The sequence below is a fragment of the Colossoma macropomum genome, unplaced genomic scaffold (genome assembly GCF_904425465.1).
Source record: "Colossoma macropomum unplaced genomic scaffold, Colossoma_macropomum, whole genome shotgun sequence".
Classification (NCBI taxonomy): domain Eukaryota; kingdom Metazoa; phylum Chordata; class Actinopteri; order Characiformes; family Serrasalmidae; genus Colossoma; species Colossoma macropomum.
The window spans coordinates 31,931,355-31,949,464 of NW_023494810.1; the positions used below are offsets into that span (position 1 = coordinate 31,931,355).

General features: G+C 40.2%; 1 protein-coding gene across 1 annotated transcript; it reads left to right on the forward strand.

Moving 5' to 3' along the window:
* The first annotated feature begins 8,727 nt into the window (after positions 1-8,727).
* On the forward strand, positions 8,728-15,005 carry LOC118799415 (parapinopsin-like). Its single transcript, XM_036559259.1, has 4 exons — positions 8,728-9,067; positions 11,131-11,459; positions 13,489-13,722; positions 14,886-15,005. The coding sequence occupies exons 1-4, from the start codon at positions 8,728-8,730 to the stop codon at positions 15,003-15,005; spliced, it is 1,023 nt and encodes a 340-aa protein (XP_036415152.1).
* The last annotated feature ends 3,105 nt before the right edge of the window (positions 15,006-18,110 follow it).

Here is an 18,110-nt window from a genome sequence, read left to right on the forward strand (position 1 = left end):
GGTTCAGTTATGTTCCCTGACTGAAGGTACTGAGATGTACCCTTGAGGGAACCACCCCAGTGACAAGAGGGGCACTGTGACAGTAACAGCTTAGTACCTTTATTTCTGAGAGTGTATATCGCTAAAAAAGCATGAAGGCCAACAGGAAAGCAAACATAAAAAACTTATTTGCTTAATAAATCATTTTTAGGAACGTTTTCAACAGCAGTTTTTGGTTGGAACAACATGTCACGTCTATCATCGAACTTTAGGTGAATGTAAGCTTGTTTTATACCTGAAATCAGGTGTAATGGTGGCAATTTAAGCTGAACGTTTTACTTGTGTAAAGAGATGTAGTTGCTTTGTGCACCATTGTTGCATGACTTGTATTAACATTGTTCACTGTTTGAGAACATTTTATATGTCTTTCTTTTATTTAGCCAATTTTTTCACTGATTTTTATAACAAAGTACCATCACTGGCCCACTATGGCCCACTGGCTCCTCCTCAGTACTCACCCGAGGACCACCAGAGGGAGATGTGTGGCCCACTTGTGATCTGCGGCCCAGTGGTTGAGAAACCCTGGTTTATTGGACATTTAGTTGAAGGTTAGTGGGAGAATGAGAGTGAGAATTTACAGCGTACTATCAAAACTAAAGTGTGACTGTTGTTTATTCTTTAATTTCATTATTATTATTATTCCCATCTGAACCTTTGCGTGAGGATGACGTGTGCCAGCCACATAGAGCTCTTTCCATTAGAAAGGCTGTGGTCTTTTCTGTTCATCTCTCTGTATGAGCTGAGAAGTGGAACTGACTGTGAATACGAGCGGCAGCCGAATCAGTGCACTGCGGACGTGTCCATAAGCGGGGTCCAGCTCAAGCCTGGTTCCAGAATAAAAACATTGAGGGGGCATCAGAAAATAATGGGGATTCACACTAGAAAATGTATTCAAAAATACTCGGCTGGCATTTCTTCATGATTACAGGACTAGAAATCAAACAGTCTATGAACCCACTGGACTGTCTCAAGCCTTGTTGGCTAATCTAAGACGACTGCAAGCGAAAAAGTGGCTCTCAGGGCTCTTTTCAGTTGTGCTCCATATGAAAAACAGTGCAGTGTGTTTTCTGTTCGGGATGTTTAAATACTATGTGTTTTTTAAAAGCACACTTGTTTGCTAAGTTTGATTCATTTCCCTGACATCTGTGTTAACGACAGAAGACGCAAACTGCAGCACGTTACACAGACGCCATGTAGATTAATGTCTTCATACTTCACTACCAGAGCCGTCCTGAGTACTTAGAAGTGTACATGCGCACTACAGCAGTGGAGTTGGTCAGGTTTGGCTGCCTAAATGGATTTTTCCTAAAGCTCAACTGAGGGTACAATGCACAGTTTTGCACTGGGAAGAACCATAGAGAGGAATCAAGACTCAAAAGAAGAAACTCCGTAACGGCATAGGAAATTACCACCGAGAGGAACCAAGACCCAAAACTCCCCAACGGCATGAGAAATAACCTCTAAGAGGAGCCAAGACTCAAAAGAAGAAACTCAAGTGTTTGAGGAAGAAAATATGAGAGGAACCAAGACTCAAAAGGAAAAGCTCTTTAAGAACATGAGGAAGAACCTCTGAGAGGAACCAAGACCCAAAAGGAGAAACTCTCTAAGAAAACGAGGAAGAACCTCTGAGAGGAACCAAGACTCAAAAGGAGAAACTCTCTAAGAACATGAGGAAGAACCTCTGAGAGGAACCAAGACTCAAAAGGAGAAACTCTCTAAGAACACGAGGAAGAACCTCTGAGAGGAACCAAGACTCAAAAGAAGAAACTCTCTAAGAACACGAGGAAGAACCTCTGAGAGGAACCAAGACCCAAAAGGAAAAACTCTCTATGAACATGAGGAAGAACCTCTGAGAGGAACCAAGACTCAAAAGGAGAAACTCTCTAAGAACACGAGGAAGAACCTCTGAGAGGAACCAAGACCCAAAAGGAGAAACTCTAAGAACACGAGGAAGAACCTCTGAGAAGAACCAAGACTCAAAAGGAGAAATTGTCTAAGAACATGAGGAAGAACCTCTGAGAGGAACCAAAACTGAAAAGGAGAAACTCTCTAAGAACACGAGGAAGAACCTCTGAGAGGAACCAAGACCCAAAAGGAGAAACTCTCTAAGAAAACGAGGAAGAACCTCTGAGAGGAACCAAGACTCAAAAGGAGAAACTCTCTAAGAACATGAGGAAGAACGTCTGAGAGGAACCAAGACTCAAAAGGAGAAACTCTCTAAGAACACGAGGAAGAACCTCTGAGAGGAACCAAGACTCAAAAGGAGAAACTCTCTAAGAACACGAGGAAGAACCTCTGAGAGGAACCAAGACCCAAAAGGAAAAACTCTCTATGAACATGAGGAAGAACCTCTGAGAGGAACCAAGACTCAAAAGGAGAAACTCTCTAAGAACACGAGGAAGAACCTCTGAGAGGAACAAGACCCAAAAGGAGAAACTCTAAGAACACGAGGAAGAACCTCTGAGAAGAACCAAGACTCAAAAGGAGAAATGTCTAAGAACATGAGGAAGAACCTCTGAGAGGAACCAAAACTGAAAAGGAGAAACTCTCTAAGAACACGAGGAAGAACCTCTGAGAGGAACCAAGACCCAAAAGGAGAAACTCTCTAAGAAAACGAGGAAGAACCTCTGAGAGGAACCAAGACTCAAAAGGAGAAACTCTCTAAGAACATGAGGAAGAACCTCTGAGAGGAACCAAGACTCAAAAGGAGAAACTCTCTAAGAACACGAGGAAGAACCTCTGAGAGGAACCAAGACTCAAAAGGAGAAACTCTCTAAGAACACGAGGAAGAACCTCTGAGAGGAACCAAGACCCAAAAGGAAAAACTCTCTATGAACATGAGGAAGAACCTCTGAGAGGAACCAAGACTCAAAAGGAGAAACTCTCTAAGAACATGAGGAAGAACCTCTGAGAGGAACCAAGACTCAAAAGGAGAAACTCTCTAAGAACACGAGGAAGAACCTCTGAGAGGAACAAAGACCCAAAAGGAGAAACTCTAAGAACACGAGGAAGAACCTCTGAGAAGAACCAAGACTCAAAGGAGAAATTGTCTAAGAACATGAGGAAGAACCTCTGAGAGGAACCAAAACTGAAAAGGAGAAACTCTCTAAGAACACGAGGAAGAACCTCTGAGAGGAACCAAGACCCAAAAGGAGAAACTCTCTAAGAAAACGAGGAAGAACCTCTGAGAGGAACCAAGACTCAAAAGGAGAAACTCTCTAAGAACATGAGGAAGAACCTCTGAGAGGAACCAAGACTCAAAAGGAGAAACTCTCTAAGAACACGAGGAAGAACCTCTGAGAGGAACCAAGACTCAAAAGGAGAAACTCTCTAAGAACACGAGGAAGAACCTCTGAGAGGAACCAAGACCCAAAAGGAAAAACTCTCTATGAACATGAGGAAGAACCTCTGAGAGGAACCAAGACTCAAAAGGAGAAACTCTCTAAGAACATGAGGAAGAACCTCTGAGAGGAACCAAGACTCAAAAGGAGAAACTCTCTAAGAACACGAGGAAGAACCTCTGAGAGGAACCAAGACTCAAAAGGAGAAACTCTCTAAGAACACGAGGAAGAACCTCTGAGAGGAACCAAGACCCAAAAGGAAAAACTCTCTATGAACATGAGGAAGAACCTCTGAGAGGAACCAAGACTCAAAAGGAGAAACTCTCTAAGAACATGAGGAAGAACCTCTGAGAGAACCAAGACTCAAAAGGAGAAACTCTCTAAGAACACGAGGAAGAACCTCTGAGAGGAACCAAGACTCAAAGGAGAAACTCTCTAAGAACACGAGGAAGAACCTCTGAGAGGAACCAAGACCCAAAAGGAAAAACTCTCTATGAACATGAGGAAGAACCTCTGAGAGGAACCAAAACTGAAAAGGAGAAACTCTCTAAGAACACGAGGAAGAACCTCTGAGAGGAACCAAGACCCAAAAGGAGAAACTCTAAGAACACGAGGAAGAACCTCTGAGAGGAACCAAAACTGAAAAGGAGACAGATGCTACGAACACGAGTAAAGAAACTCAGAGTGGACCCAGGACTCCTCTGGGCATGCTCTGGACAGGGGAAACTCACTGCGCTGGGAAGTCAAAGCTAACAGCTCTCGTTCGTTCCCTCTCTGAGTTACGGAGATGTTAATGCTCTGAGAAGTACAGAGTTCTAGATGAGGGCTGTAGGACTGGATTAGGACTCACTATTGATTTATCTGAGCTTATTTCGTGCAGCAGCAGATGAAGATGACATACACTTAATTGGATTCGAAGTCTCAGCCAGTCTAATGAAGAATCACTGTTAAACAGGAAAGAACAATTAGCTTCCAGACAGGACAGCGAGTCAGAGACGTTCAGGCCTGAGTGTCAGTCCAGTCGAGTCTCATCCCTGAAAGCACAGATCATGTTCTTTTCTCTCTGTTCCTTCAGTTAGAGTAAAACACGCCACTCTACTGGGCTCCTGTGTGGTTAAGCATACAGGAGCCCAACAAACAAAGGATTTCTTGAATCCATATGTGCTGGACTCAGAGTAGCTGTTTTCCAGCCTTTAGTTCCGTCAGTGTACAAAGAGCAGATTAAGTATTGAGTTTAATTAGGTAACAATGGAAAAATAGTACAGTTATGATACACAGAAGGTCAAAAAATAATAACCCATGACCAGAAACACTGATTCTGCCAAAAATCTCACCCATATCTCAAATGTTGTCGATCAGTCAAGACCAGGGGTCGGCAACATGCCACATGCAGCTCTTTTACTGTCCTGTTGTGGCTCCACAGCAGAATCAGATCTGTAGGTAAAAATAAAATAATCCTCCTTTACAGTAAAATAAAGCTCTGCTGATCGTTCAACACAGTTTAACAATAAATGGTCTTAAACTCTGGAGTTAATGTAGAACTGCTGATTCACCCTTTAACCCTGAAGATCAGCGCAGACTGCTGGTTACCATAGCAACACAGATAACAATCTCGCCTAGCTAGTAGCTAACGAAACGGCAAAGAGAGAGATTTCAGATGAACACTGATAAATTATAGATGAATGGACTTAATTGCATTTATAATCACTCCAGCTGGTTTCCTTACATTTTCATTTACAAAGAAACTGTTCTACTTTTGAAAAGTTTCCTGTTGGAGATGTGAGAAAAGCGGGCTATAGCTGAGCTAAAGTTTAAAGCAGAGCAAAGTGAGTCTGTGTTTTTGTTTATATATCTTTATCATATATTAGCACATACTGAGACACATTTCCAGCCATGATAGTATAATGGACATAAAGTGTTGTGGCTCCCAAGATGGTTTGATTTTTGTTGAAAGGACAGAATGGCTCCTCTTAACATTTGGGTTGCGACCCCGGACAAGACGTTTGTTGTCTGAAGTTTGCTTCTTTCGTTTTGCACTGAAGCTACGATGCTGGAAGTTTTTATCTCACCAATTAGCCTAGCACTAAAAACAGTAGCAGCTGTCTTGCAACTTGACTCTTATCTGTACAGAGCATCTGTTTTGAGATTGTATGGACAAAAAGGTGGCTGCTACTGTTGTTTTTAGCTATGTTAAATATATTCCTGTGCAAAAGACATAATTTATTTAATTTCTAGTTAAAATAGCTTTTAAAAACTAGTAATTTTGCATCAGATATTTCTCAGGAAATTAGATATAATAATCCTGGTCGACCCCAAAACTGCCCCATCAGATAAACAGTACTTAAAGCTTTCATCTCTGAGAGAGAGGAGAAAATCAAGCTGCTTCAGATCTGAAAACATCCACAGGTGTTTCTGTCCATCCTTCCACTGTGAGAAGACGGCTCAGCGCTGTGGGTCTGAAAGGATGTGTAGCTGTCAAGAAGTCTTTGTAATAACTTGATATTAAATTAATGAATGGCAGTCTGACTTTTGCACACTGCTGTATCTTTGTCCATTTTTACAGAAAGACTATATGTCCAAAAGTTTGTGGACTTCAGCTGCATTAAGGTCACTCACTGCTGACACAGGAGTTCAAATGCACACATACCTTGTTTAATCTCCATAGAAAAGCACTGACAATAGAACGGAGCTCTGAAGCCGCCACATACGAGCCTAAGGTCACCATGTCCAATGCCAAGTGTAGGCTAGAGGACTTTGAAGCCCCCCAGCAGTGGGCTGTGGAGCAATAGAACTGCGTTCTCTAATGATGGAGCTCCATCCAGTGAGTTGGAGTGATCCAGAACTGACCATCCAACATCAGTACCTTAACTCCTTAGTGGTCCTACTGCTGAATGCAATCAAATATCTGACATAAAGCCCCAAAGAGTAGAGACAGTTACTGCAGCAGAGGGGGACAAACCCCTTGTTAATACTGTTGATTTTGGAGGAAACATTAGATGAGCAGGTGTCCACAAACATTTGGCCATATAGTGTAACTACGGGAACTATTCTGGTCTTGACAGCTTAGGTCTAATTCCAGACTGAGATCTGTAGTATCGATGCACTGAGAGACTTTCTTAGACAATTCTGTCTAAGCAAATTAACAAAAAAGCTAATAATAGAACAGAATCATCAGCACAAGATCCCATTACAACAACTCACACAGGTTAATCTGCGCCAAAGGTTACACGACCTTTTTTAACACAGGAATCGGTGCAGGGCCTGAGCTCTGCCCTGAGCTCCGCCCTGATCATCTCGCTTTAATGTGAGCTAAAGCTCTTAGCAGGTCAGACAGAGGAGCACAGTGATGCAGCGTCTGCTACAAAGAGACCAATGAATGAATCCCCAAACACATGGGCTTGTTTTTATACAATGGCAGGATGAGTCGTATATGTGTACCATATATTATATATATATATACATATATGTGTGTGTGTGTGTGTATCTATATATATATATATATATATATATAGATGGTCCTGCACTTATTATAAGATTATTTACCTTATTTCTAGACATTTATACCTGTTTTAAGTATTTTTTTTTTATTATTAAGGAAAATGATCTCTCTATACTGGCAGATCATTTAGCCTGTTTCAAAGACATTTCTTAAAATAAGAAAAAAAATTATCTGCCAATATAGTGAGATAAATTTACTTAATAAAATGACTTAAAACAAGTAAAAATGTTTGCAAATAAGTTAAATAATCCTAAAATAAGCTTACAACAATCTCAACAGGTGAAATATTGGATATATCGACTAGATTAAGATGATTTTACTTGACAAGACACCATTTTTTGCAGTGTATATGTAATAATATGGCCTGTATGTATAGTTATGAGTTATGCAAGTACTTATATACTTATATATATAAATATATAAGTATATGCTTATATATATGATTATATACTTATATATATATATATATATATCACACACACACACACACATATTGGATGTATTATTAACACACAGAAGTACTTCCTTAAGTGTAATACATATGCATATGCAACATTCTAGTGTTACATATATATACACACACACACACACACACACACACACACACACACACACACTCTGTGATCAACAGACTGAAGCACATTTTGCATGAATTGTAATAAACCATTAAACAGGCACAGCGAGCGCAGACCCTGAAAATGCTGCTTCCTCTTTACCTGTAAATGAAGAGCAGGGAGGAGAAGCCCACCCCTTACAAGCCAACATTAACTCTTGGCTAGCACGTTATTATTCTGTACATTTATAGGGTCAAAATGCTCAAATCAACCGAAAATGGAAACATTCAGGCACATTTTCAGCCACTCTTTACTTCTGTATTGGGAAACGTACTGAATCGAGACACTACTGTATCATATGGAACTGAGTAATGAATGTTGTCGTAATTGCCCTCGTTTAGACTCTATGGAATAATAATGTGTCGCATATAGGGAAGCAAAAAGAAACCAAAACAAAAAGCTTTTCCTCTCGGGTCTTACAGCGGCCTGGCGTCGGGTCAGAGACTGTCTGAAGGAATTATACTGGATCTTAAGTCAGGCTCTCTGGGACTTACTTACCTTATTGACTTCAGCACTTCAGCTGAGAGAGAGAGAGAGAGAGAGAGAGAGAGAGAGAGAGAGAGAGAGAGCGAGAGTAAAGAATAGAAAGAAAGAGAGCGATAGACAGTAAAAAAAGAGAGAGCAAAAGAGAGCAACAGAGCAAGAGAGAGAGAGAAAAGTGAGAGAGAGAGAGAAAGCAAAACGGAGGGAGAGACGGAGAAAGAAAGAAAGAAAGAAAGAAAGAAAGAAAGAAAGAAAGAAAGAAAGAAAGAAAGGGGAGAGGGAGAGAGAGGGGGAGAGAGGGAGAGGGAGAGAGAAGGAGACAGGGAGATAGAGAAGGAGAGGGAGGGGAGAGAGAAAGAGAGAGGGGGAGAGAGGGAGACAGAGAGAAGGAGAGAGACAGATGGAGGAAGAAAGAGGAGGGGGAGAGAGAGAGAGAAGGAGAGAGAGGGAGGAAGATCAGGCTGTTTCAGAGAAAACAGGTGTTAGTGTGACAAAATTAACTTCGCTGTCTGAACTGAAATCAGATTAACAGGAGAAAATAATTTATTTTAATTACTTATTTATGACTTTCAGTCTCTTTTCTTTTATTGTTTTAGTTGTTTTTCTTTTTTTCAAGCAGGGTAAAAACACCCACTCGGTCCGGCTGTGTGATCCAGAAGAAGAAAACAGGTCATTAAGAGAGGAGAGAGAGAAGTTTGTGTGCGTTTACATCATTCCGCATCACTGAGTGACCTGCAGGACCTCCAGGGTCATGGCGCCGGTCCAGGACGTCCCAGAGCATCCCAACGCTTCTTCACTCCACAGCACCGGCAGAGAAGTGCTGCTGCCGCGGGCAGGGCTGGTCACTCTCTCGGTCATTATGGCCGTGTTCTCGGTCGCAGCTGTGGTCCTGAACGCCACAGTGATTGCGGTGACCCTGCGGCACAGGCAGCTGCGCCAGCCGCTCAACTTCGCCCTGGTCAACCTGGCCGTGGCTGACCTGGGCACCACGCTGACCGGCGCAGTGCCATCTGTGGTGACCAATGCTGCGGGATACTACATCAGCGGACGAGTGGGCTGCGTGCTGGAGGGCTTCTGCGTGGCTTTTTTCGGTCAGTCATCTACACAGTCCACACAGCCTTTAACCCTACAGGACAGCAGTTATCAACAGCATTCTGTCATTTCAGATGAATTACCTCACAGAAACGAGTGGAGAAATATGAATCCTTACCATATTTGAGTTTGGAGAAGATTTAATTTGATGAAAATCTATTGATTCTGTCATTGACAAACAGAAAAAAGTGTAGACTGTAAGCACAGTAACGTATATCAAATGTAAGAATGTAAACTGGATGTAATTATAGAATTAACAAGGTAGTTAATTATGTAATTACACAATTACATTCACAGGTGAATTTCACTGATTATTCACTAACTTAATTAAATTCAGTAGCTGAGATGTAATCAGAGAGATTCAGAGTGGTTTGGTGTGAAATGGTTCAGATGTCTTCACAGTGATGGTGATAGGAACCAGGGGTCGCCATGACAACAACACAAATATAGACATTTTATTTACTATCCAGAACCACCAGTGAACCTACACAAGTCTTCTAAGTTTATATGTAAGGATGATGGTGAAAAAGTGTAAAATCTGAAAAAAAAAAAAATATATATATTCTGGGACTATTTTGTCTCACAGCACCTTGCATGTATCCCTCCACCATGAATGGGTTTTAAAAATGTATGTTTAAGGTCAAAACCTTCTCAGAACTGTTATCAAACAAGGTCTCAGGCATCAGGCAACGTATCCACATTGACTCCATGTAATAACTTTCGGTGAGGGAGGTTTCAGTGACACTGAACTCTTTAGACTGGTTCCTGTCACCTCTGTGAACAATACTGACAGAACAGGCCATTTCACATCCAACCACTCCGAATGACTTTGTTTACATCTCAGTGATTCAGCATATATATACATAATTATTCAAAACAAAAATGTAAAATCAAAATAAATGAAAAAAAGCCTATTATTTGAATGCCCCAATACATGATTTCACACAATGTTGTTGAGTCTTTCTAGAAAAACATCTCAGGCGGCTCCTCATGAAGCTGCTTGAGAGAATGATCAACAATGAGTAAAGCTGCATCAAGGCAAAGAGGGGCTACTTTCTAAACAATTTCAAATAAACACATTTGCAGTCTGTGTATGAACCCATACGTGTTATTTTATAGTTTGTGTCTTCATTATTGTTCTAAAATGTGGAAAACTGTGAAACACGTAACAGACCGTTAGTTTCTACGTGGTTTTATTCTATTTTATTAGTCAGTCAAGGTGACTGAACTGGCGCGACCGACTAAGCGTCGGACCTGTCATCAGGGTCAACCTCTCACCCAGCGCGATGCTCGCCAGCACAGGCGTCTGTTAGGCGATGTAACAGAACTGGCGGTTAGCGTTTTCCTTTGAGCGCGCTCAGCTGTTCAATGATGTTCCTATCCCTAACCCTAACCTCAACCCAGAACCTAATCCTAACCCTCACCCTGGCCCTAATCCTAACCTTCACCAAACCCTACAGTGAAGCTCCAGGTTCAGGATGGTGTCAGTGTGTCTGTATCAGCTTGTTCAGGATGTTGATGGTCTGTATTAAACCTGTTAATGTTCAGTGACTCTCAACATCTACAGAAATGAATTCTGATCCTCCAAATAAAGTGAAAAACCACTGAATTCAGCAGATTATTAACACAGTTTATTTACATAGTTAATTAAAAGTCTCTTGATGATCTGAATGTGTTCACTGCTGCTACATTACTGAAATGTTGCTGCTGTTACTGAGAATCTGTTTAGGGTTTATTTCATCTAAAAAAGACCACCTTTTTGGTTTTTTTTTATAAAAGGTTTCCTTTTAGAGAATAAACAGAGGGAACATGTCAGATCAAACATCAGAGATCACAATGGCATCAGTTGGATCACTTTACAGAGACAACAGATTATTTAGTATCTACTATAAATTATTCAGCATTTACTATGAAACTAATATGTAGGTTTCTTTTCTCCTTGGGTGAGGGGGGTGGGGCTGGAGTAACTCTCTGGCCAGCCAAGTCAAGTATACTCATAGGCCGACTTTGGGCAGCCTATTAGCGTCCTGTACCGTAACTCCACGTGGTTCTGTGTGTGCAGGTATCACAGCGCTGTGCACTGTGGCTCTGATTGCTGTGGAGCGAGTGTTTGTGGTGTGTAAGCCACTGGGCACCATCATCTTCCAGGAGAAGCACGCTGTGGCCGGGGTGGCGGCATCCTGGCTGTGGTCACTCCTCTGGAACACCCCTCCGCTCTTCGGCTGGGGAAACTACGAGCTGGAGGGCGTCGGGACGTCCTGTGGGCCGGACTGGCAGAGCCGAGATCCTAAAAACCTCTCCTATGTCGTTTGCTACTTCGTGCTGTGCTTCGCCATACCGTTCATCATCATCGTGGTGTCGTACTCGTGGCTGCTGTGGACGCTGAGACGAGTAAGAGGCTTATTCACCAACACCTGAGATAACCTTCGCTCTGTAAGGGGGGAGACAGACTAGGCTGTGCATAGCTATTGTACTGTGTACATGTTTAATCTATTAATAACAATAATCTCCAAAGATTTTTAAATTACGTCGGCCCATATGTTGTCTGAACTTGTCTAAGCATAAATCTGAAAAACCTTTTCAAATCAATCAGACTGTATGGCTAAAAAAAGTACATTTTTATCATTTATCACAGTTGTTGGTATCACTATTAACAAAACAGAAAATTTTGATTCTTGAAAATTAGATTTAGGATTAACATATGAAAATTAAATCAAACAGGTACTTTAGACCAATATAACATCAAATCAAATCACGTTTATTGTCATATCACATTTACACAAGTGTGAAGGTGAAAATCTTAGGTGCGTAGCCCCCTTGTAGTACTTAAATATACCAAATATATATATATATATATATATATATATATATATATATATATATATGGAGATATTAGGACCCTCTGGTTCCATTGACTTGCAGTAAAAGGAGGTTTTTTCCTTCTCCTGTAAAGTTACTATTTTGGAGATACAAGGTTTTGTTCCAACAACACACACACACACAAACACACACACACACACACACATCATCTAAACCGCTTATCCTTCTGGGTCGCGGTGAGGTCCTGGAGCCTATCCCAGCTGTTACTGGGCAGAAGGTAGGATACACCCTGGACAGGTTGTTCCAACAACAGCGATATATATACATGTAATGATTACAATACACGTCTTCTTTATTGAGCTACTTTAAATATTTTAGACAGAAACTGAACAACAAAATCAGTAGAGTGCTTTAAATAACGCTCGGACCAGTTATGTCACCTCTCTAATGGTGATTAGGTAAAGGATTTGGGGATGCAGGAGATGATCTTGGATCAGCTCGAGAGGCACTTCATCTAAGAGAACATCCTGAGTTGTGTTGTCTGGAGGAATTTCACAAAGCAGGATTTCTCAGGAATAAATACCAGTCTGTGTTCTCAGCACCATTCAGTACTACAGTATGCTGAGACTAAGACTGGGAACCAGCACCTTAAAGCGCATATGAAAAATTTATTTTACTGTCTTTTTTTTAAAGAGGCTGATGTTGTATGGTTGAAAATGTACTGTTGAGCCCAAACAGGTCATTCACAGAAACTAAGCTGCCAAATAAGCCTGTTTGAAATCCATCGTATTTGTGACGTCACAACCATGAACACATTACATGTCGCTGCTGTCGGAGGAAAACCTCTTTTTCAGTTTTTGATATAATTTGAAAATGCCTGTTGTAAATTTCATGATGAATGGACCAAAAGAAACGACCCCAAATGACTTGAAAAAAGTCTGGTTCCATTGACCTACATTAAAAGTAAAGTTTGTTTTTTCCTTCTCCTGTAAAGTTATCGTTTTGGAGATACAAGGTTTTCTTCCAACAACAGCAATATAATTCCTGTTAAAGTGACATGGTGTGTAGTTACTGCAGACAGTCTGCAGCAGAGTTACGAGTGGAAGATTTGGGGGAAATGATTGAACGCTATGCTGTTCCTGGCTGATGGGAAACAAACAGATCATTGCAGCTTCCAAATGATCCACAGATCCGAAAGGAGCAGCTGAACTTTATTTTTTGTCATGTCTATGAGGACTTCAATCTGAACTTAGAAGTTTCTTACATTATAGCCTGGAGTGCTTTTTGAATGTGGCACAACAGCCAATCAGAACAGAGGTCATTTAAATATATCAGTCTTAAACAGCCTGTTTAATTCTAGGACATAAACAAAGGTTGAAAAAGCTCATGTCAAAATGAGTTACGACTTTTCTTTGACATGTAAACCCCCCAGACATTACAAGTGGACTTCAGGGGAACAAACAAAAATAATAATAAAAAAATCTAGAATAGTTATGATGGTCCAACAGCATAAAGTCAGAGAAATCATGCTGAACTTCCCTCTTGTGCTGTAGGAGCTGTGATTCTCACCTGTGTATCCTGTCCTCTGCCTGTTCTTTAGGTGGCTAAAGTAGGAGGTGCAGCAGCAGCGAAGGCGGAAGCTCGGATAGCGTGGATGGTGATGATGATGGTGGTGGCGTTCTTGGTCAGCTGGATGCCCTACGCCACTCTGGCACTCACTGTGGTCTTCAAGCCTGACATGAACTTCAGTCCTTTAGTGAAAGTCATGCCCATTTATATGGCCAAGAGCAGCACCATCTACAACCCCTTGATCTACATCTACATGAACAAACAGGTGAGACAGACACTATATACTGAAAAAATAACAATAACGATAAGGAGGGCACAAGAATGATTGTCTATAGTCCATATGCTTTACTACAAAATAATAACTGCTTTAAATTAATGAGAACTTAAGTGTAGGCATGGTTACAACTCAGCACTGGTAGTAATGACCAGTTAAGACATAATTAACATGGATAGACATCAACAAATGTCTGTTAGCATTAACATTAAGCAACAATCAGCGCTGGTTTATGAGGAGTCTGGCCTCTTCCAATTTCCGTCGTTATATCAAAAACAGGACTGCATAACGCCAGAGGGCGCCCGTGAGTGAGTTGTCAAAGAATGGGGGTGAATGGAGCTAAACGGCTAAAAACAAAAAGTTAAAATAGTTTCTAATCACTCGTCCAGAACTTTCCTTTCATTTTAGAAAGTAAAAATATCGATTTCACGAAAAAAGCAAAGAAAACTCACCTGTATGTTTCCTTTTTTCTACAGCAAACAGGTTTTGGGCAGCAGGACTGATTGGTTGGCGAGCGGAGCAGCTCATTGGCTGTTCACGCTTACTGACGTCATGGACGTACATGAGGCGCCGTTTTAAACTCCTATAACTCGAGTTTAAAAGCTCTTAAAAATATAACAGCAGTGTTAAAGTGTTTTATACTGTTGTGAAATGAATGAATTCTTTTACATTAAAAAATGTTTCAGCATTTATAAACTATGATTTTGCTCAGATGCTCCATATCAACCCATTCATTTTGGACTAGCTCAGGAGCGCCCTCTAGCGTTTGAGAAACCTGGAAGACATTACAGAGTGATGATTCTCCTCTTTACAATTTCATTTCAACTATCACCCTAAATGCTCCCCACTGGCTTTCATTCAAGGTTGGTCACTTTTGGTGACAGGTAAACTAAATAGACAAGGAAATCAAAGGACACTTAAGTAAAAGACTTAAACTACTACAATATTATCACACAACTGCCACTCCTCACCATCAGCTGGATGACTTCTGCTGCACTGCATGGTTTTAACAATATACACTGACAGCAGTGCCACCTGGTGGTGGATATCATGCATCAACCTGCTTCTTAACATATATAATCTAAATGGTAAGACGTATCACAAGTACGTACTAAAATATTCCAGAAAAACTTGACTCTTTTCTCTGTTCTCAGTTTCAGAAATACGCCATACCGTTCCTGCTCTGCGGGAAAAACCCCTTGCCTTCAGAAGAAGAGGCATCCGAGGTTCAGACCACTGTGAGCCCCCTGAACAACAAAATCACTCCAGAGTGATCAATGAGCACAGCCAGTCTGATCGCTGCATCGCAGCTACAGACATGAACCACTTCAAACAGTCTGGTCTAAAATGAAAAAGAACACAACCATTTTCCAGCATCTCCTGGCTTCCAGTCTTCTAGAAGTCTTTCAGAGATGTGATTTTTTTTTTCCAATTGTCATCTTCAGAATTCAAAGATCATTTCTGAGAATGCTGTGCTTCAATGTTTGTAGGCTATTAGGAATGTATGGATCATTTATCCTGTACTTTCTCTACTCATCTAAGGTAGATCAAGTCTGATATGAATTTTTGTTTATTTGTTTGTTTGTTTTTGGGCAGGCCCTGGATGTGTACATAGTTTTGTACTGAAATGTCTTGATGGGAAAGATAAAAGGCAAATAAAAACTTTTGATCCCCAAAAAAAAGAATTCAGAGATAAACTCATTCAACACACTTTAAAAGATATTTTTTTATTTATTTAAAAATCACTCAAAGAACCCATGATTAAGGGTTCCTGGCATCATAAAAAGTTCCCTCAGATTGATGGAGATTGTGCTGTAGATGGTTCTATATAGCACCAAAAAGGGTTTTTCGACTGTTACGATGTCAAGCTTGTAACAATGGAAGAACTCTTATAATTGCTATATAGAGCCCCATTTCGAAAAGGTGCTATATAGAACCATCTACAGCACATTCTCCATCATTTGAAGAATAATTTCACAATGCAAAGAACCCTTTAATTATGCAAAGGGTTCTTTAAGTGTTCATAGTTCTATATAGAACTATTTTCTTTACTAACCCTTAATGAACCACCTTTTTTAACCCTTGTGTGGTGTTGATGTGTTTGTAACTCAGTGGTCTGCTGAACCCACCGCATTATTGTTTTATTAAATCAATACAGCCGCAACAATTTATGTAAAAATACCAGATGTTTAAAATATCACAAGTGTCCAGCGTAGGGTTCTCCTTTAGCAGCTGTAGCCAGTCAGCAGCCTGTCCATGTTGTCCACCCTCACACACACACACACACACTAACAGCAGGCCATGTAGGAGGAGAACAGAGTGAAGAACACAGCACCTCCACACTTTTACTCCCCAGAGGTTCACCCAACACCACGTGTAATATAAATGTGTGTGGGGTGAACAGAGTGAAGCACTGAAAATGGGTTATTTTATATGTTCTTCACAGAAAATGAGGAAAAGACAAGAATCTGAGGTTGAAATAATAATAAATAACATCATTATAACATAACATGACTGTTCCATGAACAGTGCTGAATACCTGTGTTAATGCATTCAAGCAGGAGGTCCAGACTTGTGTCCTGACTCTGAAAAACATAAGGAGGATATTTATTAACAGATCACACTACAAAGCTTTAAATGTTGGCCAATGACAATACTCACCTATTACGAGATAACAGCTATTACACATTTAAGACATATTGTCTTTCTTGGTTGGTTCCTTGTTGATTTAACACCTCTGTGACACGCTGGGTAACGCTGATGGCTCAGGACGGCATCCTGGAAAGTCTACAGAATCTTTAGGCATCTGCAATGCATAGTCATCGTGTGCTGATTCACACGCTGCCTCAGAGTTTCACACACAATTTCCAGACAGTGCAATCCACGTAACTTAATCCCAGCCTCCCTGAATTCTGTCATTTATCCATCACTTAGTGTGCTCTATTAAAAGTGAGTGGGTAGATTTTTTTTTTGTGATTTTGAAGTTTATTCAGTAATAATCATTAGAAAATAAAACTTCAGTATTGATTCAAATCAAGTCCAGGCCAAAATAAATAGGAAAAATACAAAAAATGCATTGATACAAAACCTAGAGGGTTTTCATAAATCATCTGCTACGAAGAGAAAATCATTTTTACTGAATAAAAACCATTACAGAGCAAAAATCAGGACTTTCAAGTAGAGAACATTATCACGCATCTTTCCATTATATTTGTACATAATATACATCGTAATCTTATATTTCCTTACAGCATTAATAACAATAGGAATAATTAGAATAGTAGAAGTAAGAGTTAATAATTCTAGAATGAAAAATGATGAAAACGCTTAAATCAACAGACATTTCTTTGTAAACTTGTATGTTACCTTAAGAATTTTTTAAACCCGTTACCATGTTTAATTACAGAGAGGTGCACCTTTTTTTGTCTTTTGTCCTTTTTCTTGTTGTCCCAGCATTGAAAGGTGAGATGTTAAATGACAAATACATATTTCACTAAACCATACGCACAGTCACAGAAAAGAGTACAAAATCCGCTCACCTTAATACACAAAACTCTGAATAGAAAACAGGAGAAACCAAAAAGCACGGACAGTCATTTGTGCAAAGACCAACAGCCATGTGCTAATATGTAAATCCCATTGGTATAGAATGAACCAAATATATATATTTATATATATATTTTTTATTTTTTTCCTTCAGGAGTCCCTGACGTGAGGTAAAAGTAAGTCAGTTTAATCTTTAGTTTTATTTTTTGAAAAGTATTTTTTTTAAAAATAATGCATATATTATTTTTCTTACGAGTAGTTGCTACGAATAGTACAATGTGCCTAGAATGCGCATTGGTCCTCTCACAAGATATATTCACATAAAGACCAGAACACTATATATATCTATTTTCTCACAAAACATTTCAGAGAGCCCTTTCAGATGTGCACACGCAGTGGTTAAACCCACATTTTTTTTTCATGACAGTGTTCGGTTGACTGAAAGCACAGTACTCACTCACAAATCAATAAATCAGTCACACTCAAGAACTACAAATCCCTAAAGTTCCCTTTTTCCCCTATGTTTAGTCTGTGCTGAAGCTTAATGCTTCAAGGCAGTGCCTCTGCAGTCATGCTTTTTAAAAATCTGTTTTTTTTTTTCTCTTGGTGATGTGATGCGTAACTTTTTGCCTGTTGGAAGTGAAATCGTCCCTCTGTTCTGAACGTGAGGGAGGGCGAAAGCCTCATATTTGAAACATCAAAATTAAAACACTTTTGGGAAAAAATAATGGTTCAAACTCCGATATGTTTCCCCTGCACTGGCAGAGGTTCAGCAGAAGCCAGAGACGCAGAGATATAGAGAGATAGAGAGAAAGAGAAAAGGGGTTAGTATT

Excerpts from the sequence above, each read along its gene's own strand:
- LOC118799415 (XM_036559259.1), top strand. The coding sequence starts at position 8,728 with ATGGCGCCGGTCCAGGACGTCCCAGAGCATCCCAACGCTTCTTCACTC. Across the intron at positions 11,460-13,488 it reads TGCTGTGGACGCTGAGACGA|GTGGCTAAAGTAGGAGGTGC; the intron begins GTAAGAGGCTTA and ends CCTGTTCTTTAG. Across the intron at positions 13,723-14,885 it reads ACATCTACATGAACAAACAG|TTTCAGAAATACGCCATACC; the intron begins GTGAGACAGACA and ends CTCTGTTCTCAG.